The sequence below is a fragment of the Cyprinodon tularosa genome, unplaced genomic scaffold (assembly GCF_016077235.1).
Source record: "Cyprinodon tularosa strain WSP-4 unplaced genomic scaffold, ASM1607723v1 ctg33, whole genome shotgun sequence".
NCBI lineage: Eukaryota > Metazoa > Chordata > Actinopteri > Cyprinodontiformes > Cyprinodontidae > Cyprinodon > Cyprinodon tularosa.
This window is the reverse complement of record NW_024039041.1, coordinates 2863235-2891226: the sequence shown is the minus strand read 5'-3', so window position 1 is coordinate 2891226 and position 27992 is coordinate 2863235. Positions and strand designations below refer to the sequence as shown.

The 27992-nt window shown below is 37.3% G+C and overlaps 1 protein-coding gene across 2 annotated transcripts; it reads right to left on the bottom strand.

Annotated features, from left to right (window-relative positions):
* Positions 1-198: 198 nt before the first annotated feature.
* Positions 199-27340, bottom strand: ssh1b (slingshot protein phosphatase 1b). 2 transcript variants are annotated; one of them, XM_038293810.1, is made up of 15 exons: positions 26962-27340; positions 24317-24354; positions 18766-18866; positions 17441-17505; positions 13316-13437; positions 13166-13234; positions 12855-12920; positions 10466-10660; positions 10279-10372; positions 8048-8176; positions 7201-7247; positions 6918-7064; positions 6484-6684; positions 4348-4984; positions 199-3430 (listed from the first exon to the last, which is right to left on the bottom strand). In XM_038293810.1, exons 1-15 carry the CDS (start codon positions 27031-27033, stop codon positions 2957-2959), a joined length of 2457 nt encoding a protein of 818 aa, XP_038149738.1. In that variant the 5' UTR covers positions 27034-27340; the 3' UTR covers positions 199-2956. The 2 variants fall into 2 exon arrangements, with proteins under 2 accessions (XP_038149738.1, XP_038149739.1); XM_038293811.1 differs by lacking the exons at positions 24317-24354; positions 26962-27340 and adding an exon at positions 20948-21283.
* Between the last annotated feature and the right edge of the window lie 652 nt (positions 27341-27992).

The following is a 27992-nucleotide window of genomic DNA, read 5'->3' as shown; positions in this document are numbered from 1 at the left end:
AAGCTACTCTATATCAAACAAAAAAAGATTGTAAAAAAACAATGATATGAACAATAACACTGGATGGGACATGAACCTCATAGTTCTCGATAAAAGAACAAGAAGTCTAAGGAAAGAAGTAGAGTTTTCACAAATACCAATTGATGTTAATAAATAGACCTAAAGTGACATTTTTTTTTAACAGACAGAAATAAAACCTCTCATGCAGGCACATGTTTGGGATTTAAGCAAAATAATATATCCAGGATTCTTTAATATCACAGTGGAACTATATGGACTAAAATTGGGCAACTGTATAATATAAAAAAAAAGATTATGCTACAACTAGCTAATGGTTTGCTAGAGTAAAACATCACAGCATGGTACAGTTAAGATGTATAATATATAATTTAGTCAAATATGTGAAAAGGAATGGCAGCCCAAACTGCCATACTAGGTAAATGTTTTGAAGCTGCAGTTTCCTGCTTCACCACTAGATGTCATAAGATCCCAACAAACATGTTTGGATCTTGTGGCTCTAAAATAAACTAAAGGATTTTGTCAATGCTAACAAGAACTAATCAGAAACAACTGCTTGCAAACATTCAACTCCATAATATGTTCTCTTTAGGATTGGACTCTCAAATGTGTGGCATTGTTTTATGCAAAAAAATACTTAGACAATGCTCAGTCAGTGCAAGGAACACAACAGCTTGAGAGAAACCCAAAGTAACCTAACCTGAACAAACTTGCAGCTCCCTCAGAATCAGTTACAAAACACTGGATGATTTTTAAGACATATAAAAATATTTAAAGTAATACAGAAAAGGTAAATACCATCAATATTTTTTCCAGCTCTTCTTTTTGCCTAAAGTGCTCAGAACAGTCAGAACAATATAACTAACATGCTTTTTCTGCACACAAACAGGCATCATTCAGCCTTAGCCCTAAACAAGCAGAACTCATCATCAGCTACACAGCACAAACCTGAAGAGGAACGAATCATGGCTCAACTTCCGATAAATTGGACAAAAATTGGACGATTTGGGCTAGATGCCCATGTAAAATAGTTTATTTATTTTTTTAAATAAAAAGCGGGCAAAAATATTTGAACAAATCAGATTTGTCAAAAACTGCATGTTCCATACACCATTCACAGTCTGGAACATTAATAGTTAACAGAAATATGGAATATTTTCCAACTTTTGCTAGAGTTTCACCTTCTTTACAAAACGGATGATTATTATCAAAATGTCTTTAGATTAAATATTCTGTAGCTATATTTTTCCAAAAACAAAAATATTACTGACCAAATCAAATAGCACTATTTCTATGCCTGGTCGATGCACAAAACTTTACAGGCTTGAGAAAGCCAGCAGGACTAACCTTCTTAAGCCCTTTTAACATAAGATTTTGATCACCCCATGACTTCTAAAGTCACCATGACTTGAAATAAGGCTAAATCTTTTCTTAAATTCGGAAACCCTTATAGTGTGAAGGTCGAAGACATTTCTTCACAGCATTCAGTTTTCCTGATATAAATATAATTAAAAAAAGAGGTTTCTGCACCTTAATCCTCACTTTCAGTCCTACTGTGGAGTATCAAACAGCACAGTTATTACACCAAGGCTCTAAAGCCGCAGATATTTTCATACAGTGTGCTGCGACTGGTGTTAAAATTATGCACCAAATAATTTAGGTGCTCTGCTTTCCTAATCAATAAACTGCTGATTGCTGTTGAAGTTTACCCTGATGATCTTAAAACTTCCCTCAGTCTCCATAGCAGTCTTTGCTCGTTTTGAAGACGAGCATACTGCCCCTTGCCTTGAAATACTGTAGGTTATGGTATTTGGAGGAAAAGTGGGGGTGTGATGAGGTTTAAGCCTTGGCCAGAGGCCGCCATGGCCGGGTTGTCATCAAATTGTGACAACTCTGAACACCAGCCCTTTCCAGGATGCAGGGTAGATTTCAGGGGTCTACTCTTTTCTTTAGATGGAAAATACCCTCTCAGGTGACATTACTGACGTAACAGCACAGTTTTACATCCAACAGTAGAAACACACACAAGAAGCGAGGGATTGGAGGTCGAGAGCAATTTATAGCTCAGTTAAAATGGAACTGCAGTTTAATCACAATTTTTTTTTTCCGAAAAATGACAGATTTCAACTTTAAATCAATGTGCTTTTAGCTGTTACTACATGCTTTGACCAATCAAGGTACAATATAAATCCAAACACTTTTTAGTTCAGCAGAAAATGTTGAATGTGATGAAAACTTTAAATATTTTTTGCATGCCTACATGTGGGCTAAACTGTGTCTCTAGAGTAGAAGACTTAATTAATTTTAACAGAGGAGGTGAAGCTGAATAAGAGAAGCACAATGGGAACAAAACAGTCCTTCACCAAAACAGTCTGAAATACTTGAAGTTAAAAGACTGATATGATTATATCTTTTTAAATTTAGTGAAATGATTGTGATTTCACGCACAAAGCAAAAAGCAGCTGCCGTAGCCACAGTATAGGTGAAGTTAGATAAGACGGTAACATGATGAGATAAATTTTAAATATTGTATCAAGGTCACTAATAAATACTGAATACTTTGAATATGATTGAAACCATAGAGCATGCTGACGAAAGCCAGTTGTGTTGTGCCTGGTGCTTAAAAAAAAAATAGATCTGACAACCTGTGTTGAAGATAAGACGGCAGCATCATCACTGAAATGTGTGGTGGGACTGGAACGTTTACAGGGTTCATACGAGCTTCTTGGACAGGTGATCAGGAGGTCTCTCTCCTTACTCAGGCCAATCCAAGCATGTTTTGAAAAAGGCCAGCTTCTATAGCAGGGTGCTCTCTGTACAGCTTTAGTTTATGAAGCTACGAGGCAAGGATGGTACAGCAGAGGCCGCTGCATCACCACAGCATCACAGCCGAGGCAGTGCTAAGCCAGCTCCTTCATGGATGCATCAGTCTGAGGCCTTACTGGAAGCTTGCAATTTCAGCACAAAATTTCAATCCGTCAGCTTCAGTCACTTCGATGGCATCGTTATTCTGCCTCGTAACCTCGTCTGTCTGATCCGCGTTCTGCGGTTCTTCCATATCCTCTGCCGAGCTGCAGTCTGGAGGAGTTTCCTCACAGTTCTTAGGAGAGAAAACTTTTTGGTGGTCGGCTTCAGGGGGCGTCGTGTCACCAAGCGTGCAGCTAGAGCATTGGTAGAAATGAGTGCAGGGTTGGACCAAGTTAGAAGGAATGACTTTGGGGGTTGATGTAAAGTGTGTTCCTGGAGGATCTATGCATATGGAGGGGACGGTGCAGTGGCGGGAGGGGTTAAGGCGGTGGGAACGGCCCCCTGCTGGACGGTCGCAGCGCCGCCCTTGTGGAAGACGCATGCAGTCTTTACAGGACTGATAGGAAGGCTTCACTTTTAATGGGTTCCCTGTGCTGGCGCTGTCCTAAATGGATCAAATCGACACAGACAGAATAGAGTCAGTGATGTGATAAAGGAAAAATTTATTATGATTAGGGAGGCATTCATAGGAACTTTGTGTTTTATTTCTGATCTTTAGGTTTTGTAAAGCTTGGCTGAAACAGAATTGAGAAAATTTTTATATTCACTTATAAATTGAATGAAAATTTTAATTTATTAAATAAACTTTACAATAATAGCTTGGACAAACTGGTAAAAAAAAATCCCCTGACCTCTCTACTTTTAGCAATATTTGACATCTGTGTAAAGAATAATCGCATAAGATCAAAAATAAAGCTAATGAACTAACCGTATATTAAACTGATACACAAAAAAATAAAACAGAATGCAGTTTAGAAGAGAATATTAAAATATTTGAAGTTTCCACTTCATTAACAGCCAGTTTAACTGGTGCTACTGGTTTATCTCTGCAGGCAGAAAATGAATCTTCAAGTTCCATGCTGAGAAACCAACAGGATATGCTCATGGCTGTGGTATGTAACTCAGTTACAAACCAACTACCATTAGCAATACTAGCAAACACTTGTAGGTATGTGTGTATTTTACTTATTCAAACCTTTAAAGTACACATTCAGGACATGGGTTGTACAGCACCAAGGGTCCAAGAAAGTTAATGCGATACAAACCATCAGCAATAGATTTTAGATTTTCAGCTCAAAGCATATCTTTAACTTAAGGCTTCTGGTTTTTAAAGGTGGAAAGAAACCATCTGCAATTATAACACAGCTGTTGTTCATACATCTAACAATATATGGTGCGTTCAATGATCAGGAAAAAGATTGCTGATATTCTGAGGAGAAATTTCTGGATGCACCACTTTTCCAAACATAAATTACTTTTAAAACTCATCACATTATCAACATAAACATGTGAAAAACTCACATCAAAAGCTGCAGGACAGCTGCGTTTTGCAGCCAGGCGGTTGCTGTTGTTTGTGTTCAGGTTGGCCAAACCCAACTGGCTCTCCTCGCTCCCCTCAGCCTCCTCTCCTGTCCTCCATCCATCGGAACTCCCGGGTGTTTGAGCCAAGGCTGCCATCTCTTCTTCCTCTTTCTTGGCCTCTTCCTCATCCTCCTCCTCAAGAGTGCTGAACTCCAGCCTCAGTCTCATGTCTTCCATTGGGTCGACGCGTCCGCATGTCTGAGCGGCCGTGCCCTCTCCGGGCAGAGTAAGGTTGGCCATGGGGAAGCCCTCGTCCTCTAGCAGAGCGTCTCGCTCCACGTCCTCTATTTCGATGAAAACCCTCTCCATGCCTAAAAGAGGAGGTCCCCTCACTGGGGTGGAGGGCTCGCTGTCAAGAGCAGAATCTGATAAACGTCTGAAATAGTAGTTATAATTCAGAGAGTCTAAGGGTTCCATCTCCAGACCCCTGCATGGAGACGCCCCGCAGCCTCCCCAGGCCTCTTCCCCTCCGAGCACCGGAGTCTCCTCTCCACCTGTACTGTGACCCGATGCTTGCAGATAATCTGATCCTTCCTCATCTGTGTCAGGCCTCCACAGCTTGTTGTGACGCTGTTTACTGTGAAGACAAGCTTTGCCTCAAAATATGCATCTGAGTCCATCACCATTTTTTTCAACATTTTAATGTCAGGATAACATACATTTTAACACCGACATCCCACATTAAGCCCTCCCCACCGCCCCGCTCCATTCCAGACCGCCTGCGCAAAGCAAAGCCTGCAGCCTCTGTTGTTCCTCCCATCTTGCTCAGCTCCGACTCCCTCGGAGCTTGAGGAGAGCATGCACCATATTATTATTAAATTCATAGGAGCAAAACATGCGGAAAAGAACGCTTAATTTAATACGACATTAAAAAACAGGGATATGATCGTAGATAGCTTGTATGAACTATGTTTGTTCTCTACTTCCAAACTCAGCATCTCTTTATCCATGCCTGCGATAAGAAGTTTGAGATGGCGATCTTGGAACTTGTTGTGACTGGATTTGATTAAACTTTTAAGGCTCTCGGCATGAAATAAATATTTTGATTGAGAAGAGAAACCTGCTTCATGGTATGCTGAAGTATCAATAGTTTGCGTCTAATCATTTAATTAAACAGTCTTAATTTTTGGGAATATCGAAAAATTATGCTCTTATTTGTAGTTACCGATCCATCGGTACCGTATTTTAATTTGAAAAACCGGAAAAGCCATTCTTTTTCCTCTTTGGTGCGATTGCAATTGCGGATCCTGACCTGGCTGGACTGGAGCGGAGCAAAAAATAGCTCGACTCCGTATTTTGACGGTGACGGACGGAAAAGACATATGTCAACGGTGACATGTGGAGGAGTAGCGGTGGATGTAGAACAGCTCTCATTGATTAACATGACAAACAAGTACTCCGCACGGCGTACGTGAGCGGGGCGGTGACGGAGTATTTGGAATCTGGGGGTTAAAATCAAAGTTACCTTAATCCTAGTTTTCAAATTAATTATATGAAAATTCACCCTGAATCTATTGGAGATTATTCTATGGAGACCATTACTATAGAGGACCAGCTTTAGATAAGCAACCAAGAAAAACAAAGGATGTGTAAGGAAGGAAGGAAGGAAAACAGAAAAAAGCAAAATAGAAAAAAGGAAAAAAGAAAAAAAGGGAAAAAAAATAAAAAATAAGGAAATAGACAAAAAAGAAAGAAAGATGGAAAGAAATGAGAGATAGGCAGATGGTTGGAAAGATGGATTATATCATAAGATGGATGGATAAAGAGACATATTAAGATGGAAAAAATATATTAAATAGCAAACAAAAACAGATGTTGAATGGATTGAAATACTGATTAATGTAAAAAAAAAAATAGACAGATACAATTTTTAACAATGAAAAACATGCTAAAGTGTGGAGATCCCAATATTTTTCCACCTCTTTACAAACCTGCAACATACTTAAATAAAATGTAATACTTGTTCAAGTTTTTATTAAAAAAGAAAACATTTTCTTACTCCAAAATATCTCATCAAGTCAAATTTCCCTAAAACCGCTCCGTTGGGTAACGGAGGAAAGTTGTATATCAGCTCACCTGGCATCAAGGATTCCTTCATATTCGGCCAGCTGCCGCATGAAACCAGCATTTGGCTGAGCTATGCTCCTCTTCTGCTTGATATAGTTGTAGGCTTTCTCCAGTGACCAGCCGTATTCCTTCATGGCGTAGGCGATAACTGTGGAGGCAGAGCGGCTCACGCCCATCTTACAGTGCACCAGGCACTTTGAATTATTCTTCCTAAATCATAAATGATGGAAAAAAAGTCAACTTGGTTAATTATTTAACTATTTTGATGGTTTTCAAAGACTCCATTAAAGCAGTTATCTCTTAAAGTGACTAATGTGTTACATTTTAAATATTAGATAAAATCCTATTATATGTCAGATTAATGTGCTAGTACTGCAGCAATCAGGCTGCTGGCTTCATTTTGGACAAAACACCTCTAATCTCCATGTGTTAATTGCTCTCACTTGGCTTTGACAATAAAGTTGTAGGTATCGTTCCAGTGGGCCAGCAGGTCGGTGGCATCCTCGTCGTACACGCGGACGTTGTGATAAGAGAACATCCCAGGGAAGAAGTTGTCAATCTCTCTGGTAACATTTAGAATGTAACCAACCCTGTGGAGGAAATATGTTTTATTATTTATTAAATAATAATAAATGATTGCAAAAGGACATGCTTCACTTCTGAAATGCAGCAAAAGCAAAACATTCAAGATTTTAGATTAAGAACTCAGAATGAATGATGGCTGACCCGCAGTTTTGCAGCTCTTCGAGGTTGGAGGCATTCCACTCAGAGCCCTGCAGGGAAACAAAGCAGAAAACTATTCAGAACATAGAGTATATCCAATTTCTATAACAGATCTTTGTTATTCAGAATTGCAGGAACTTGGAGCCTGTTTTAAATGACTTAGAAAAAAAACAATACAAAATCTGCACAAATTACCTATCTATGTGACAAAACAAACAAGCAACTGAGATCTTCAGATTCAAAACTAAAACTTACAGGTACATTTATACGGGTATAAAGTAATTTGTAAATCTTTGAGTCTGTTTTTGCATGAAAAAAAAAATGAAGAAAATCCAGGAAATTAAGCAGAGATCCCAAAATGTGTCAGATCCTTATATACAAAGTACCTAAGCTGCATTGTAACATTTTTATTTTTGCACTTCCTGCTTCACCCTGGATATGAAACACTAAATAACATAAAGAGCATTTTTAAGATTTTTTAAATGAAGAACTAAATGATTTTTTTCCTTCAGCCTTTTATAATCCAGATAGGGTTCTAGATCTACTTAAATATGCTAATTGGGCATTAAAGGCTATGACTAATCAAAGCTTGAATTTCATTAGATTTCAAATTAATTTGTGTAAGAAAACGTATTTGTGTATTTACCTTTAAAAAAACTAAAATCCAATATAGTGATGTGACAAACTTCACCATTAAACAGCTTTAAATAGGGCTTCATGCTGCTGTACGTCTCTTAAAGTTGAAGCAAATTTAGCAAATCCTCCTTTTGTCCTTAAAATCAATTACTTTTTCAACCAAACAATAAAAAGCAGCAGAAACCTGCTTTTTATAAACAAAAATGTGACTCACCAAATAAACGTGGTCAAATATAGGAGTGGCCTTATCCATCTGACCCAAGATCAGGAGCATCTCGTTGTCGATGAACTCCTTGTATTCTTTGAGGTTACAGCTCATGTGCTGCTCCAGCTCATTACGGATCTGGCAAAGAGGAGTTTGTGTTTAAAATAAAACCAATTTTGAGACCAATCTTTTCCTTTTTATGTTAGTTAGCACACAAAAGAATATTTTTCATTCATAAATGCAGGAATATACGAGAAATAATTTTGTTTTCATTTTATTAAACTTGGGGGATACCCGGATCATAATGTCATGTCTTCAAAAACTTAAAACACTGGCTTATTCACAATATTTGGATTCATCAGAGGAGTCTTTAAACAAACTGTGTCCTTGTTATCATAGAAAAAGGAAAGGAAAAATGAAAAGACAACTGGAAGAGAAATATGGACTTCCATAAGTTTGGTTCATCTTTGAGTAAAAATTCCAGATGTCTGACGTAGCTAAATGTATGTGTTCAAAGAACTTCATGCAGGTATAAACAACGCGGAAATGTCCAGTCAGGAAAAGGGGTTTGTGTTGCCTTTCAGGCATGAATCTTATTAAGCTCTTATTTTGAAGGGCCATTTTCACTCTAACATTCTCAATCTCAGGTTAAGTTTGAGTTAGTACTGCATTTAGAGGCAGTTGGAGGGTAGATGAGTTCACATTTTGCTAAATTTCTGTGTTCAACTTGAATTTATCAACTTCACAGAGGCAAAATTGAAAGTTGATAATTTTATAATTACAGTTATAAGTTGATGTTAAATTACATGGAGTAGTATTTACATGGAAATGCCTTTGATTCATTTGGGGCTAAAAACGCTTTATTTGCATTTATTTACATAGGAAAGCACCCTTTACAGTTTTCAGTCTTACCTGGTACTACCAAGAAAAGAGCCCCAGTAAAGAGCAACTAAAGATTACTATGACTTCCATTTTCATTTATAAGGAAGCCGTTTCAGTGTCTACACTGCAGTGAGAACAACAGCGGGTTAGTTAAAAATGTCAGTCTGAAATGCATGCATTAATCCAAGAGCTAAGCAAAAGACCTTATGAAGAAGCTGAATGAGATTCTGTACCAACACAGGCTGAAAGGCCACTAAGGACTTATACTTCAAAGAAAACCGATACTAAAAGTTCTTAACGCACACAGTGATATAGACCTTAACTGTTGGAGAAATGCCCTGTAGTCTGATAAAACTAAAGTAGAAATGCTTTCCTGGCACTGACCATTTACTCAAAAAACAAAGAGGGATGTGAAGTTAAACCCACAAAACACCATTTGGTCACAAGGAAGTCGGACAAATTTAAGCAATTTCTACAACACTTTTCTAGTAATACTGAAGTGCTATACGTTAAATGGCGTTGAATGCCTTGCCTGGGGGCACAGCTTAGAAGTTAAAGGGGGAAGCTGGAATTAAGCCGACAACAACTACTTTACCCACTGATCAATAGTCCCAGCACATTTTGGACCCCCTGAACATCATGAGCAAATCATTCCGTTTAAAATGGAAAGCTACTAAACTTTAAGACAGTCTGTAACCTATGAATTTACTGGAAAATTGAGAAAACAAAAACAAACTAAAAACGTAAATTTCTTCATATTTAATCCATCCATTTTCTGTCTCGCTTATCCCTACTGGAGTCGCGGGGGATGCTGGTGCCTATCTCCAGCTGTCTATGGACGATAGGCAGAGTACACCCTGGACAGGTCGCCAGAGACGCACACAGATAAACAACCATTCACACACACACTCACACCTAAGGACAATTTAGAGAAACCAATTAACCTAACAGTGAAGTTTTTGGACTGTGGGAGGAAGCCGGAGTACCATGCATGCTCAGGGAAAACATGCAAAGGCCATGCAGAATGAGCCGGGTGGGGAATCGAACCGAGATCTTCTTGTTGCAAGGTGGCAGTGCTACCCACCCACACAGATTTTTTATTTTATTTTATTATTTATATAAAAAAAAATCTCTTCATATTTAATATAAAAAAAATACTACTAATAATATAATACTAACTGGCAAAAAGAGAGAGAGAAACAAAATCTGTTTTATAAAGTCAGCCAGTTGTTTTTATACAGTGGATTTTAGGATCTGGTTTTAAATAATGAAGGTTTTGAGACAAAAGAAAAAAGATTGATTCAAGATTCAAGATTCAAGTGAAAAATAAAGTTTGCAAAATAAAGCTTGGTACAAACCTCCTTTGAGGTGATGTTCTCAAGATCTTGAAACATCATGATGTTGCGAAGTTTGGCCTTGATAAGACACTCGGTTCTTTCTCGCTCAGTTGGCCTAAAGAGCAAATTAAACCACAATGTAAAATATAAAAAACAGCAACAATCACACTTGAAAATTGTTTCTGTTGGCGTTTTATCGGGTTCTTACCCGTCGACGAACATGTTGGGAGAGTCAGACCTGGTGCTCTCCAGGTCAGTCATGGCATTCCACTCATTGATGAAGCTTTGCTCTGAGGTGATGCAGCTCTCATAAAAGGCCATCCATGTAAGAGCAATGCCACCAGGGAAGTAGTTGAACCGGCGGGAAACCTCACAGGCCTTATGGAGGACCTGCAGGGCAGACCTGTAGGAATGGAGGCAGTCTAGATCATAAGGAGGTTGCACCATCAGCCAGAATAGAGGGAAATGTGAAAACTATAAGTAACTAGCTTGCTGGGGAGGGAACCCATCAACCGTTATTTATAATTTACTTTATTTATACTTTACCTTTAACTAACCAGCAGGTGGTGTTTGGCAGGTTTATCATTACAAGCAAATTATGTTCATGTTATGAAATATTCAGGTCGAGTAAAAGCTGATCTCATCAAAGCAAAAAAAAAAATCTATACTTCTGACTGACCCTAATGGGGAATATAGAAGGCTTTAAGTATCCCTGAGCTAAAAATTAATATTCCGTTTGACAAATAATCTGGTTTAGGGTTATAATTTGCTGAAGATGGAAATGATTATTTTATGAATATTCCATGACTGCTGTGTTTATAATGCTGTACTCAGGTCACTTCTTTGGCTTTTTATAGGATTTAGGTGATTTTGCATCTTAGGAAAACATATTTTTGTTGATGAGTTGTTTTGCATTGTTATTCTGGTATTTCAACCATACTTAATAGTATGTATGAAGAGCTTTTCACAAATTTTTTTTTTTTTTTTTACTGAGAAGGATTACATATATGTACAGGCTCATGTAATCTGTATGCTGTGAAGTATTCTCTGTTTATTTCCTTAATGCCCTGTGAATAATACGAAGGGTAAAAGTATACAAATTGAAAACATGCATTCATTTTTTTTTTTAGCTAAGCTACCATAAAGCACAGTAAAGTTTTCACGCATAAAGAACTCAAATTTAAGCAACCAAAAAATATTCTTGATTAAAAGCCAGAAGGTTTAGAACATCACTTTAAATCTGTTGTATGAATGTTTTAAACCATCTGATATGCTGTTGTTGATGAAAATTTGTTTCAAGGTCATAACTTTTTCATTGGATGTTTCTTTTAATTAAAGGTCTCAATGTTTTTCTCAAAACAATTATTGTTTTCAAAATATGCTCACAGAACATCTAGTGGTGCGCAAGGACAACGATCAGTTTTAGACTGCACAAAATCTGGCCTTTATGGAAGAAAACCATTTCCTAAAGATTTTCATAAAAAGACTTGTCTAAAGTTTGTCACAAGCCACCTGGGAGACACAGATAACATGTGGGAGATGATACTCTAGTCAGATGAAAACTAAATAAAAATTTTTGGCAACAATGCAAAACATTATGTTTGGCTTAGAAGCAACAAAGCTTATCACCATGAAAACACCATCCCCACTGTCAAACACGGTGGGGGAAGCATTATGGTTTGGGTCTGCTTTTCTTCAGCAGGGACAGGGAAAGTGGTTAAAATAGATGGGAAGATGGATGGAGCCAAATAAATGACCATTCTGGAAGAAAACCTGCTAGAGTCTGCAAAAGAACTGAGACTGGGACAGAGATTTATCTTCCAACAAGATATAGAAACATAAAGAAAAATCTACATTGGAATGGTTCACAAATTAGAATGGCCAATTCAAAGTCCAGACCTGAATCTAATCGATAACCAGTGGAAAGAACTTAAAACTGCTGTCAACAAGCGCTCGCCATACTACCTCACTGAGCTTGAGCTGTTTAGCAACAAAGAATGGGCAAAGATTCCAGTCTCTCCATGTGCAAAACTAATAGAGACACATCCCAAGCGATTTGCAGCTGTAATTGCAGCAAAAGGCTACAAAGTATTAACTCAAGATAAATGAATAACATAAATTTCGTTCCACTTCATGATTGTGTTCCGCTTGTTTTTGATTTTTCACAAAGAATTTCAATTCTATACCTTTAAGTTTGAAGCCTGGAATATGGCAAATGGCTGAAAAGTTCAATTGGCCCGAATTCACGAACCACTGTACGTTGGTTTGGTTAGCATTAGTGGACCTGGTAACTGGCTTGCAAACAGTAGAGCCAGTTGCCATTTACTGGCTGGGGGAGTTAAACTTGTAGGTATCACCTTTAACTAATAGTTGATTATACAAAATCCTTCTGATTTCATTCTTTAATTATTTTAGTTTTAGAGCCTATGAAGTTCCCGAGTCATAAATATTAGAAAACCCATCTTAAAAACAAAAGAGAAAAAAAAATTCCCACTTTTTATCTAAAGAAATAAAGCTGTGTTCATATACCAGATGAGAAAATTTAAGCAGAAACTATGTACTGCTTAAACTATGAAACTAACATGGTTTTTACTCACCACATTGCCTGCACAGAAACAGGCTTGAAGACATGTGACCGCCCTGCTGTGTTCACACTGAAGCCTCTGGTGAAAAAGAAGAGGAGAGGAGGATCTGATGGAGGTTGGATGGTTTAAGAGGAACTGTTCATGGTTAAAATGATGGAACATTCCTCCAGCAGAGATACAGTAGGATGTTACCAGGTCAGCAAAAACTGTTCCTGTGTAAATTACTGTGTTGACACTAGGAGGCAGTATGTCACCACTGGCATCATTTCAACCCACACACACATTCTGCATGCAGCACACAGAAAGCCTAACCATCATCTTACCCATCTCCATCTAGATGAATGTTGGTATCACTCCACAGAGGCAGAACCATCCCAATGGAGCAGTTTTTACTGGAAATAACCAGAACATCACTTTAGTCAATCAAATTATCTGAAATAATGCAAAATATAGAGACTTAAAAGAGAAAAGACCTGTTCTTATCAGTAAAGTCCATTCCCAAAACAATGTTTTCTTCTGTATCTTGATGGCCATTGGTGTAAATGACAATCATGTAACGCACTCTCTCCGACCATCCGCTTTCTAAGCGAACCGCCTTGGAGACAAAAGGAGACATCAAGTGTTTGGTTCGTTGCATCTTTAAGTTACCGTTTATGTTGCTGCTTCTATTTTAAGAAGCTAGAAGATAATACTTTCAAGATGAGATCAAATGCAACTTAAACTTTTAGTGTAGTGACAGTCATATTTATTGGCTACACTGGAGAAAATAAAAAAGCACCTTAATTAATTGGCTGCAACAACAGAGTAACAAATTAATAAAAATAAATATTTAACTATATATCTAACTATTACTGGCAAAGCTTTTTTTTTTATATACAACCTTTTTCTAAGGGACAGAACTTTTAAATTAGATGTGTGATCATCATTTGAAAGCTAACACCTTCTAATTTCTGAAAATATAACTTAAAATAATACGACTTAAACACAGCCACAACTGCGGCAGTTAAAACATGACTCATAACTGTTTTTTTCTTCTAGAAAATAATATATATTATATAACAGTAATGAAGACATGCTTGAAAATAGGCATGTCTCATTGTATTCCATTTATTCTGCCTAATATCAACCACAACTGCAGAAAATTTCAGACCTCTAGGTGTAACAGTTCCAGAGCTTTGTGACTTTCAAAATGTGCCACATTATTCAAAATTGTGCTTATTGCTTTTACACAACAATTTTATCCCCCCCCCCAAAAAAAATCACACTGGAGCATTTTGATGGCCACAAAACATTTTTGAAGCAAATATTTTTTTTTCTAACTTTCCATCTAATTATCTAACAGTTTGCAATGATCCAATCACTAATGTGTGTGTGTGCCGTTTATGCCCGGCAATATATCCAGGCTGCACTATTCAAATTAGCCATGCTTACCCTTGTTTTAAGGTCATTTTATTGGTTACAGAGCCAAAAATTGCACTTGGACTTAAACAATAGCAGCAGACTTTATGAGCCATATGAGGGGAATCAGGCTTAAAGGAGGCGACTGATGGGGAACGCTTGTGACGCATCGAAGGGATGTCCCGGCATCAAATCTCAAAACATAATAGACGGGGACAACTTTGTCTGTAGGCTGGAAGGTAAGGGAAAACAAACATACCCAACATTGATCCAAAATGTTTGTGGGGACTAGGATAATTAGCAAGACATTTAGCATTAACTATAAGGATCGAACTTTTCTGATGGTAAACAACGAACTTTATGTGGCGATTTACTTGATTCGTTTTTATTTGTGGACTCTTACGGACAAATGTAATATAAACAATCTAAGATTAGGTTTATAATACGGCCTCATAATCCCTTCAAAGGTAGGAAGACGAAGCTTTACTTTAAAAATTCTGATTTAACATGCTGCTATATCTTTATTAATTGTGCTTCGGTGCTCATAGTTTCCATAAATTGAACTGTGCGCTGGTGACACAGTGGAAGTTAAGATGTGAAGCTTTATGTTTTATATTATTTATTTATTTTCATCTGGAACTGAGGAGATCTTGAATCAAGAGTGATTTTGCATGTGGTGAACTATTTCTGTGTTAATATTTTGCACATTTCTTTGGATAATTTTCTTGCAGAGAGGCCGATCAAAGCCCCAGTTTTATGTTTTTGGAATCAGTCGTGAATATTGCACGCATACTTTGACCAACTGACTTTAGACTTACACTGTCTGCAAATATTAGAGATTTAATAGTCAAGTATTCCAGTTAATTACAAATCCTTCCTTCGTATGTGTTTAGTGTCACATATGAAAAAGTTTGATCTAAAGACATTTTATTTTACCCAAAAGTAGAATATTTGCACAGAGTAGTTTCTGGTACGACACGGAGTGTGTCATAAAAATGTATCATTGTGCAGATGTAAAGCATAAACATCATCTCATCTGATTAACGGGCTGGATATACTCCCGCAGCAGTGTGTCGCAGGTATGAAGCAGACATTTTTGATTTATGCTCAATTTTGAAGCATGGTCTGCGCTATGGAATTCCACTCCACGATGCAAGAGGGACAATCACAAACTAGCTGTGGGTCGAGATACGACGGAGGCGATGAGGAAGTAGGGGGGTGTTTGTACAAAAACAGAGGGACATGAGGGCCAAAAAGAGCGGGAATCTGGGTGGAAAAAGGGTCCCAGCATTCTCGCTCTTTAACTGGTCCAAATTCATGGGTTGTTTTCCAACAATGGCGGCCATATAAACAAAACGGGCCGGTAAGGTACCAAACCGGAAATACTCATGAGTAGAGCGGATGTAGATTCGACCAATCAGAGGACTCCTGTCTGCGGCACTGTCTGTGGTCACCTGCAATTTTGGAGAGGTGCACCAGAGTGTCTGTGGAGGGGACAGGGACGTCCCTGCGTTCCCTGAACACACACGCAGAAGACCGTGTTTCAAATTATAAATCAGCCTTCAAGCAAATGGTTTCAATTGAGTTTCAGCAGAATTGGAAAGAGATCTTTTTTCTGGCATGCCTCCCAAACAACTGCTTGCCATGCAATGCAAATAGCCTCCAATTGCTTTTGTTAACACTGAGGGATGCCATGATGCCATTCTTTCCTGCAATGTGCTGACACTGAGCTTTGGATATTTTTTAACTGGATTAAAATCTGATTGTACATGTAGGAGCGGGAGAGTTTGGAACAGCTAATCTTAGTGGCAAGTAACTAAATTACATGATGACATCATATTTTCCCCCGCCAATACAGATAATACTGATCAGAAGTTTTTAGCAAAGGAAACGTTTCCATAGTCATTTAAATACCATTTTACAAGGGAAGCTAATAAATAAAGCTACTAGTGTAAGGCAGCATCCCTGTAGAACGTTTTTATCAGTTTACACAAAGGACAAAAATAGTCACAACTATGGATGGGCATTTTATCAACAATTTATCTACTGCTCTTAACAAAACTCCTTATCAATTGGGTGTCTTATCGATAGTGATATCGATGTGCAGCTTCAACTAGTGAAGATGCAGCACCAAAAGGTTTTCTGCATGTATACCAACCACACCAATATTTAGCTGACTTAGGGAGATCTTTTCAAATGAGACAGGAGTGGAGCTTGCTCTTGGCTTTTAATCACCCATGGCATGATTTTAGAGCTGCAATAATGCTGGTAGCTGTAGCTACAGTTTGCTTACGGGTGCCTCGGCTCAACCACTCATATTTAAATGCAGGAGTTTCAGAGAAAGGAAGAATATTATGTTAAAGTTCATTGTTACACAATGTTTATATTCTGCTTTGTGATCTAAGGGTTGCTCATGCTTGTTTAATTTTCATTGGGGATTCAGACAGTCTGTCTAGTGTATCTATACTCTGCAGGGGTTCTCAGCAGCCCTCACTGCTTGCTACTTCTGACGCACATTCTCTGCAACCATCAAATCTGTCTCCGTGTGCGACCACATCTCCGCGCAGAGGTTCTGCAACCATCGTTGCCAACCTAAAAAAAATCATGACTACGGTACACGTCGGACGGTCGCAAACCTGCGCAGACCTCAAGTGGAAGTGCGCAGAAAAAAAACAGCTGTGATCGGTCCTTGGTATGCCTTTCCGGCTGCCATTTTTGGAAATCGAGGAGTAATAACAACAATGGCTAACCACAACGAAACAGTGTGTTCTTCTTAATGAGAATGAGGAGAAGATCAGCATTACAGCGTTGTCTGAGTTGGAGACTCCCTGAAGAGTTAAATGTGACCTTAAGATATCATTAACAGGACCAATAAGTCTGCATATTTTCAGTCCATGAGGCCAGCCCGACGTGGCGCTGGAGCCGTTTTGATACTGTATCCATCACAAATTACAACTTGGAAGCGACAAAGTCATTGTTGAATGAAGCACTTGATAATGACTTGGTTCATAGATGCTATTTAAGTTTTATGATTAAATAAACAAGTCATCAGTTTCATTTTGCTCTGCATATCATATTGCATCTTTGTTATAAGAGCCCATAACATTAGCTATTGCATGTTAAATGTGAATAATTGTATCTTTGATTTGGTAATGTGTAAACCCTATGCAAATGTAGTGAGCACAAGAAAAGAAACATACCAGCTTGATGCGATCCTCAGACCGTAGGATCTTGAACATCACCTGCAGATGTTGAGGTAAATCACCTAAAAGAGAATTATTAACATGTAATGAATAAGTTACAGATCATCTCAGAATTTTACATAGTGCAATAGAGAAAGTAAAAACGAGATCAGAAAAACTTAGGAAACTCACAGACATCTATATCTCTAAATTAAATGTGTTCAACACTGGACATTGTGGTTGGAAATAAGTATTTCCCATCTATTCCTCTTTTTCTTCATTTAAATCCTGAAAGGAAGCTTGCCTTGTTTGCTTTATTGCACAAAGGTTTTCACTCAGGTTGCACACTTGCTAGACAAGGCGAAGCCTGAGGCTTATCCTTATAACACGCAAGAAGTTGTTTTCCTCTGTGAGAAGTTTTAGAGAGGGGGTTCAGGCTCCTTTACGTACAAACTTATTTTAACATCACACTTGTTTGTTCCAAACCATATGTGATTTGTTTTTGGGTAATTTGCATGGCAAATCCATCCCAGCTGTATGTTTGAGTTTAAGTAGTTAGTGAAGCCCTTTGTATGAGCAGTGCAGTCAGAACATTAACAAAGACGATATGTTTCTACCTTGAACTGCAATAGTCAAGTTAGGTGGAGTTTCAAGATGAAAACCAAAGATGACAGTAATTAACACAAAGGTTCAACTCTCATTTTTCCAAACGAACCTGCTCTCTGACAGAGTAGTCTAAGGAAAAATGCACTGCCATCAAGATGCAAACTTATGTGCAAGCAAACATGGGTTAAGGAAAACCAACAAGCCAAAATCTGAAGGGCTAACAAAAGGAGTCCTTTGAAGCTGCCTAATGAAATCTGATAGCAATGCGGTGGCATGACCTGAAAAAGGCTGTTAATCCTAAAAAAACTATCCAATGAGGCTGTATTAAAACAATTTAGCAAAGACAAGAGGCTCCAAACGGCTGGAAAAGGATGTAAAATACAGTAATTGGAAATGCTTGAAGGTTTCAGTTTCTGCAATCTGTTATTAGGATAAGGGCAAGGCAAGTTTATTTGTATAGCACATTTCAGTGGCAGGAAAATTCAAAGCGATATCAATGAGAAAAAAGTACAATAGAGGCAAAACAAATAGAAGTGGATGGTTCAAATAATATAACATTAAAAAAATGAAGACGGACTAAAAACTGTAATAAAGTTTAGATAGCATAGGCAATGGCTACACTAAACAAATACCTTTAGAAACTTACAAGTATTTAGTTTTGTCTTGACTTTAGCCGTGCAGATAATAATGGCAGAAATAAGTGGATCAAAGCTCCATTTGTATAATTTAGTTCTTACCTGCATGTTTGTGATGCGTCGGTGTCTTTGGTTCCTCTGTGTTGCCACCTTGCTGGAGAAACAGGGCAGCTCCTTTGACCATAAAGAAACTCTCACTGATGCTGGAAAAAAGCAAAAAAATTAATTAAAAAAATAAATAATAAAGAGCTGAAAAAGAATACCAACACAACTTACAGTACGGCATTAGACATGCCAACAGCAAGTCCAATGAAAGTTTTTTATTTTATTTAAATAAGCGTACTTAACACTAGAGTGAAAACAGAAAAACTAGAGTTCGGTAAATTTTCAATTATTTTGCCGCTTTATTTCATGAGTTGTGAAGCTGCGTTCACACCATAAGCGTTCTGGGCGTCAAAGCGTCATATTTACATGCAAAGTCTATGGGGGATGGTGTAGAGAGGTCCAGCGTTGGGAGCAGCGTATCAAGGCGTTTGGAGTCTGACGCTGGAGTTAAGAAAATTTTACTTTTGCCACTTTAAAAATACCAACATAAACAAACAATTTTAAAATATTGGATTGTATGTTCTGTTACTTTAACCTTTTACCACAAAAATGAAAAACTATCTGCTACTAGCAGCAGGATTCTGCCAAATAAAACTGAGCAGAGTCCCAACCCAGCTCCTCTTCACCAACATATCATTCCTCCATCGGTTAATCTGCGTTTTTTTTAACTTCTCAGCAGTTGCCACTGATTTTATCCATTAAATAACATTGACCCACTTAAATTTGATTCCAAAAGGAATAATATCATGTATTTGAACTAAAATTAGACCCTAAAGCCATTATAGATACTGTGGTGCATTGCAGAGTAAACTCTGAAAACACAAATATCTTAAGAACTTGAGTTGGTACAAATCTGTAAATTTCAATACACTTTCTTCCCCAAACTTTGTGCATTTATTTTGCAGTTTGAGTAGATAAACATATTCTGTTTTCATCATTACTAATATAATATGTCATTACTATAATAATATGTGATTTAATGCCGCAAACACTGGAAAACTATGTAGTAATACAAAAATGTAATGAACGCAAATGACAGCCACTGTAAGAAGGATTCGATTAGAAACATGAAATAAAATAAAATGAAATCAGGGGCCCATTTGTGGAGAATATTGGAATATAGAAAAACATATAAAAACAAATAAAAAAATTTATCCTGACAAAAGGTTAAAAAAAGTTGAAAGCAAACTGATTTTACAGAAAATCCTCTTAGGCTTCAACTCATTAGTGACTACTGTTGGAAATTTCCCTCAAACCACCACAAAGAGGGGTCCATACGGTATCCCAAAGTAATATACTATATATAGAAAAGCAAACAAGCTGGTTGTTGTATACTTATCACATCAAAAAGGTAATATTGAAGGTATTTTGTTGCCAATGAGTGGTTGAAATTGATCAACTATAGGATTTATTTGCATGCTAATAAACCTACATTCATATCTATTGCATTAGCTACATCTAAGCTTCAATCAGTTTGACAGTAAAAACACAAACATTTGATCTTATATTACCACTATTTATCTTTTTCTTCAGCTGAGGGAAAAACAAAAAAAAAAAAATAAAGCAGCCCAAACAGATTCCTGTAGTTTCTGAAGGTCTTTAATATTTTTTGTTCAACCGAATCAAGGCAAATGGCAAAGATGTTGTTTTTGCAACAAGCTGCTGTTGACAAAACAGCTAAAGAACCCTTCTGAAATAGAACAGAATAGAGTAGAAAATCCCTTTATTCTCCTACAATGGGGAAATTCGGGTGTTTAAAGCAGCAAAAAGATTATAGAAACCATTGTCACACAAATCTGGACCTTAGAAAAATGTAGAAGAATATAATAATAGCGAATAGTTAAAATATGAACAATAAAAATACTGTAAAGTGTTTTAACGATATAAAAGCTGTGTACATGAAGAATAAATAACTAATATACAGCTATGGACATTTTTCTAGTAATGGATATTTGAAAACAGCAGCAACATTAGAGATGTGTTCCCCATTAAGCTGTCTATGGTGTGCTTACACATACTGACCCACCTCCTAGGTTTAGGTGCCTTTTAATGCCCCATTAATTTATAGGTCCAACAGTACTGCAGCTGAAGGCCTTTAAAAAATATGAATATAGTAAATGAACCCTTAGTTGTTGCTATGAGCCCAATCACTCAATATAATGTTGCTGTGGGAACTTACATGCGACAGATCTCCTTCCGAGTCAGAGAAGCTTTCTCTACAAAGTGAGGCAGTTCTTTAAAAATAGCTCCATGTGAAGACTTTAAAACTAGATGCATCCTGCTGGTTTTAATATTTTCAGTCACCTAAGAAAAGCTAAGGCTCATCCAAAAAGTCCCACAATTTCCTCTTTTGTGTCCAATCTCCTATAGCAGCCTGATACATGTCATCTTCCATGTTCTTAATCGTCACCTCAAGCCCCGGTGCTTCTTTCATGCCCATGCTGCCGGCTGTTTGATGCAGCACGTGATTCATCCATCAGCTGAGAAACGCTCTGCAACAATACCCTCATTTAGAGTGAAAGTGTGCAGGCGGGTGGGAACGTCTCATGTTTGACATTCGGCAATCAAGGCTTCACACCAGTGACGAATCACCAAACATGACAAGGCTTTTTTTTCCCAGCCTACAAATCCAACAAAGGCATTAGTGTTTGGCAAAGCTTTGCTGACAAATGCCTTGACTTCTGTGACGTTGGTTGGATAAAGAAAAGTCTTGTTTCTGAGCAGGGACAAAAGTTTATGCACTATTTGTTATGTAACAGAGTATGAGAAGCTGTTTTTAAAAACTTGTCACGCTGAATTCATTTTCCTCTGCTTTGTCTGAAAACTACTGAGGGGAATTTTTAAGTGTGGAAAAGGCAGGGAGCAGGACAATCTGGGCTATAAGTCTGTCAAAAATATGCCTTATTCAAGATAAAGTGAAACTAAAAATCTTCTCAACATTGTTCAAAGTATTCTTTTAAACCTCACCACAATACCAAGTTGTTGTATATATATAAAACAAAGATAGAACAAGGGACGTGCAGCAACCAAAGTTTTCAAACTGGTACAAATAATGTCAACATGGAAAAATGCTGAGGAAAACTAAGTAACTCCTTACCGGGGGCCTTGATCACAATGTTAAAGTTGTCAACAGAACAGTTAGTAACAGATTGAACAAGTATGGCTTGATTTAAAAGGTTAATCAAAGAAAGTCTCCCCTATTTAAACAGAACATTTCTTCACAACTTATGACTTACAGTTAAGCCCAAGTTTATTCATATGCCTGCCAGATATATGTTCAAGGTCATTCCCTTCAGACAGGAAATAATATTCAAGTTTTGAGGTGATGCACATTTAGAGCACAGATCTGAATTGTATACAGAATGTGTAGAAGGCCCTAAAGATTAGGGTGATGGAAAGGAGGACTTTCTAGCCTCATCATTAAAGTTATTGTCAAACTACCACTGAAACATGCACAAACTTGTTAATAACACACAATTTAAATAGGCATTTTGTTCTAAAGCCAATAAAGTATTTTTTTAATTATTAAGAAATAATTTTAACATGCCATTTTTAAATAGAATAGCCATTATAACAATTTTTTTTTTAAACTGCTTCTCTTTTCACCCTCATTTTTTGAGATGCCTGTATCATTACTTATCAATAAACAAACTTCCTTACTGAATAAAATAATTATATATCTGGACTAACAGGGGTAGGGGTGACTTTGGTATTAATTGTGGCTGAAATTAAAGACAAAATTTCAAGAAATAAAGAGACCAAAGCAGAGATGGTTGGTCATAATCTACAGAACCATGCATGTGAAAAACAAACCAAGTTTATCAGCTCACTAACAGTTAGATATGGCGGGTGGATGATATGTGCTTTGTAGACCAAGGATCTAGAAACCTTGCAGTCAAATAAGTTGATTATCAAGTCATCTCTATACAGGATTAATTCCCAATTTGGGAGATCAAATATCAATCAGCTTAATGTTGCATACACTGGGTATAATCATAAAAGTCCCTTTTTTCCACCAGTCCCAGGCCATTCACTGCATGTCCTCTGCTTCCTTCTCTGCTCTTCCTTTGGTCCAACAACTTATAAGTAAAGGCCATTATTGCTATAAAACCTTAGAAACAACAAAACCATAACACCAAAAGCAACAACTAACTACAATCAAGCAACTGCAATAAATTCAGTTGTTCCAATAGCCCAGTCAAAGTCCAAACTTCAGTCTTTAAGAAACCCAACCATCCAAGTTTAAACTAGTTTGGTTTAGCTGAAATGTTTAATAAAAAAAAAAAAAAATGAGGTTCCCTTCGATCCCAATATATAATTTTAATGAAGTTATCATTCTCCTTTAGATTTTTTAGTTCAAACTGAGCTTAAAATAGATTTTATTTAATTATATATATATTTTTTATTACAATCAGAAGTAGCTGAAATCCTTGTCATGACAAAGCACAAATGGGTTTCTGGAGTGACTGTATCATTTTGTAAGAAAAAAAAAAAGAAGAAAAAAGACAGTATAGGCTTTGTTTTATATACACCCTTGGCTACCATTGTCAGGTTTGGTGAAAGTTAGTGTTGGATCCAAATGCAGAGATGAGGAGGCAGTGCTGAGTTTTGCTGATTTAATTAAGGTTCCAAAAGCAACAGAGGCAAAAACCCAGGAACAAAATAAAGAAACCAAAAACCAGGAGACAACAGGGGAAGACACACACAGGGAGCAAAGCAAAGAATTTACAATGCAACAAGAAACCAGCACTGACGAAATGCACAGGGAGTTTCTATAAGGGAAAAAAAAAAAAAACAATGGGGTAATCAGCTAATATGGAGCAGGTGTGGATAGAAGTGACTAGAAGGAAGCTAAAGGGAAAAGTGGGTAACAGAGAGTAACAGAGAACACAACACTGCCAGAAAACTACAGCAAAGACACAAAATTAAAGAGAAACTGAAAATAAACAAAGGGCAGAACCCTGACAATCATTGTCCAAGGGAAGTATAATAAGAAAGAATGAAATTTATTATGTAATATCACAGAGCTGATAAATGTAAGAATGAAAGAAATAATAATGAGAATAAGTGGATGAGGACACATACAGACAGCGAGCCAAGCACATATTTGGTCTAACTTGTTACTGTTGGAGATCTACTGATATATTAGCGATATCTTTCTTTTTTTAGCTTTCATGATAAAAAAATTAGAAAATGTGGAAGCAGTGTATTAGAGTTGTGCTTTCATTTAACCCAAATGTTGTGTATTTACATAACACAAAGTTATAGAAAAAAGACATACTTTTCCCAAAATACATAAAGGAACTGTAAACTTGGTGTATCTATGGCCACTGACTTTAAAAAAAGTTAAAATAAAATGTATATTTTTGGAGTAAAATATATAACATTAAAAATCCAAACAGACCTAAAATTGAAATACTTAAGCCTGATTTAATGTCAGAGGATAGGCACAAAAAATGTATTGATTCTATATCATACAGTGTTAAAAATAAAAGAATATTAAACACTTATAAATAAAAATGGTCTCTGTAAGTTTTATAGTTCTTACCTCTGATTATTTTTCCTGTCATCATCACTTCCAAAATCCTACAAAAGAGAAAAAGAGAAAACAAAGGACAGAAATTTAATAGTACAGCAGTGATAAATGAATGGATTCATATCAGTGGTGTACTATTATAGCATAGTTTTATTTTATTTTTTTTAGGTAATAATAAAACAATCCGCAATGAAAACTAAGGTAAATATAATTTTTAGAGATGCAATGATTACACTGTTAAAAAAAAAATCCTTAAAATATGTTTAAAAGCTATTCTGTTAAAAAGTAACCGATACAGCAGCATTATAAATGGTTGAATTTCTAAGATTTAGAAATGTTTGCTCCAAATGGCTTAAAGGTATTGTGGAGAATTTTTTAAAAGACCCGCCCTCTGCACTTAAAAAAAAAAAAAAAGCGCCTGCAAGAGCCGCTGTCACTACCTTATCCGTCCCGGAAGCATGATTCATTCTGCGCATTTGCAAACAGATATACATCTGATTGTCCATAAATAATGTAATCATGGTACTAAAACTACTTATTTCTATCCTTAACGCACTAAAGAATAGTAATACACATCTGTAAAAAATTTTTTATGACTTTTGTGAGACAACTTTTATGCTTTTTACATTTTCTTCGTTAAACTGCTTCTCTGACGTCATCATCGGACATGCTCAGAGCAGTCCGGCGAAATATGATTAAACCATGTTTATCTGCATTCTAGTTGTTTCTTTCTTTAGATTACACACTATATAGCATAAGGTTAAAACGAAACGAAACCAAAAAACTCAAAAACACTAGATTTATGTTTAAATCCAAAGCGAAAAAGTTAGCTCCTGGAAGTAGCGTAGGATCCCATTTCCCGGTGCAGATCAGGCACAGACGGCTGATAAAAGGAAGGATTTTATGGCATTTATTTTCTCAAGAAATACATTATTAACCTTTAACATGGTATATTTAAGTATGTTTACTATTTTTTGGGAAGGGAAACATCATTTAGGTATTTTTAACTAAATAAAATCGAGGACGAACCGGAAGTATATCTGGATGCGCAAATGTGCTGATGGCGCATGTGCAGAACAGATCGTGCTTCTGGGACGGATCGGGTAGTGACAGCCGCCGTGACAGCAAATCCCATAAGGCTTTGCGAGGAAAGCTCTTCATGTAAAGCATTATGGGATATATCTGCCTCGTCTGAGGCCTTTCTTTTCTGTTATGACTCTTGGTCATTTTCATAGAACCGCGGTGAGAAAGGTGAGCTTCAATGATTGTCTGAAACCGTAGCTCACCATAGATTTGTGGATGAAAGTGCGCATGCGCAGAAAAAGGTAGCTAATGGGGACAAGCATTAAGGACGGCCTTACATAGACATATCACCAGAATGATTAACAATTAGGAGGACCTTTAAATAAAAGCAGAGAATGGCATAAATGACCCAAATAAAGACTAAAGGTTACTTTTTCAGTTTAAAGGTTAAACTGTGCCCTATAGATGCCTTTATGGGTACCACTTGTTTACCAGAATATACTTCAGCACTGATAAGTAATGCAAAAAATAGAATTTGCAGCAACCCTGCCTCACACAAATAAATAATTTTTTTAAAAAGTTCAACATAATGCCAAGATTCAAATTATCCGATAAATTTCATGTAAACTTTAGTATTTTGACTGAAAAACCAACTATTAACAAAATATATCTTATAATACTATTCTTGGCTAGGCTGCCTTTACATAAACGGGACTAAACAAACAAACATTATGTGAGAATTTACGTTATTTTTTGCAGTTTCAGGTGTATTTTTAATCTAATTTACTAATGTATCTAAATGTATTCATTAAATGTTACACATTTGCTGCAGTTGGAAGTGATTATTTCTCAAGAATAAGTCAGCGCCATCTGCTGGTCAGATATGTACTGTAAATTTATTAAGTCCTTAAAAGTGTTTACAGTAGCTCACTTCAGACAGCGCATTTTCTTCCTCTTTGATTATACCATTATGTTGAAGATGAGATATCATAAACTTTTCCTTGCAGCTTTGTAAAAGAGTATTTCACAAATATGGGAGGCTTAAGTAGTTTTTGAATTTTTTGGTTTGTTATAAAATTAAAGCCCAAACTCTATTATTTTTATAATATTCATAGCAGAACTTAGAATTTGCAAAAACATATAAGTCAACAGACAGAATAAAAATCTGCTTATAGGTGCTTTTTTTCCAGACAAATTTAACATCATTACAAAGGTAACCACTTCTATAAAACCATCAGTCATTCAGTAATGCAGCTTGTTTCTAAGGTTTATTACATCACAAATAGGCCACATGCAAAGGCCAGAGTTTGTGGACTAAACTAAGTAAAAAAAAAAGCTGCTTTTCTCCTAAATTGCAGAAGCTGTGAGCGCGCAAATCCCTGTAAACAAGCAGGGAGAGCCAGCTGAGCTCGCAGTGCAAAATGAGCACTTTGACAGCTAAACCCTGAGCAGCTTCCCCTCCCCCTCTGAGAGATTTTGTTTACAAATCCGCGGCAAAAGCTGCAACAAACAAAAACTCCCAAAACAACAGCCTTTGCAGCATATTGGTCTCTGAGGAAAAACTGTACTGGTCCTTGCAGGAGCGTTTCCTCACACCCAGCACATGCATCCCCATCCCCGGCTCCCTAACTCACCTCCCCCGCGCTGCTGCTGGCCGAGGATGCCGCACTAGGGGTGGGGGATCGCTGCAGAGTCACCAGGGCCATGGTCGGTGGACTGCGGCGGCCGTGGAGGGCAACAGAGGAGCAGGGAAGGGAGGGGAGAAAGAAGCGCCGCTGCTTCTGCCTCTATCACCGGGCAAAAAATAATGCCTAGTCAGATTCTCCTCCAGCAGGTATAGACTCCACAGACCCCGCGCCGGTTCCTCTCGGTGGCTACCGGAGCCCTCATGAGCGGCAGAGGATGGCAGACGTCCCGTGCTTGACTCCAGCCAGCGGTCCCAGAGGTTATGACGGCAGACAGACAAACAAAACACGCTGCAGGTAGCAAAGCGGAGCAGAAATGACATGCAGCTTTGGCGGCTGCCTCTGATTGGCTGGCCTAATTCGCGTGTGAGCTGTCATTGGGCCAATGTTGTCAAGGTGACAGACCAGACTAGGAACTCCCATACCATGCTGCTGATATTATTCCAACTAAAAATACTGCAGGAACACTGTTTGATAAAACTGACATAGAAATTATAAACGTCATAGCATAAACCCCCCCAAAAAACCTACAAAATAAAGCTCATGCATGAAATCACTTAGTTTTTTATTACAGCAATTCGAAAATAGTAGTCACAAAATATTAGAAACAGTTAAATGAAATAAGATTACAATAGAATAAATATTTTTTCAAATATTTCCATTTTTGAAAGCTGAGTAAGAATATTTTTAAAAAATAACAGCTATTGTAGTGTTAAATAACACATTTTATAAATGTATCAGATAGATGGCAAATAACAGTTATTAACAGTAGGGGTGTAAATAATAATCGTTTTGTATCGATGCATCGATCCAACGGCCGGCGATCCGATGCATTGACACGGCCGCAAGAGTATTGATTCATGGTTTCATCTTTTTATCCATTTGCTCCTGGAACAACTTTGCTACTTCTGTTATTTGCTGTTGTTTCTCAAATGCATAACGACATTACAGCTTTCATGTATTTCATATTTGAAACATTT

What these genes read in the sequence shown, in the direction of transcription:
- ssh1b (XM_038293810.1), bottom strand. Translation starts at nt 27,033, where the DNA reads ATGGCCCTGGTGACTCTGCAGCGATCCCCCACCCCTAGTGCGGCATCC. An exon ending in TATTTGACCACGTTTATTTG is followed by an intron (nt 7,248 to 8,047) that starts GTGAGTCACATT and finishes GTTTCCCTGCAG; the next exon opens with GGCTCTGAGTGGAATGCCTC. An exon ending in AACTTTATTGTCAAAGCCAA is followed by an intron (nt 6,685 to 6,917) that starts GTGAGAGCAATT and finishes TTTATGATTTAG; the next exon opens with GAAGAATAATTCAAAGTGCC.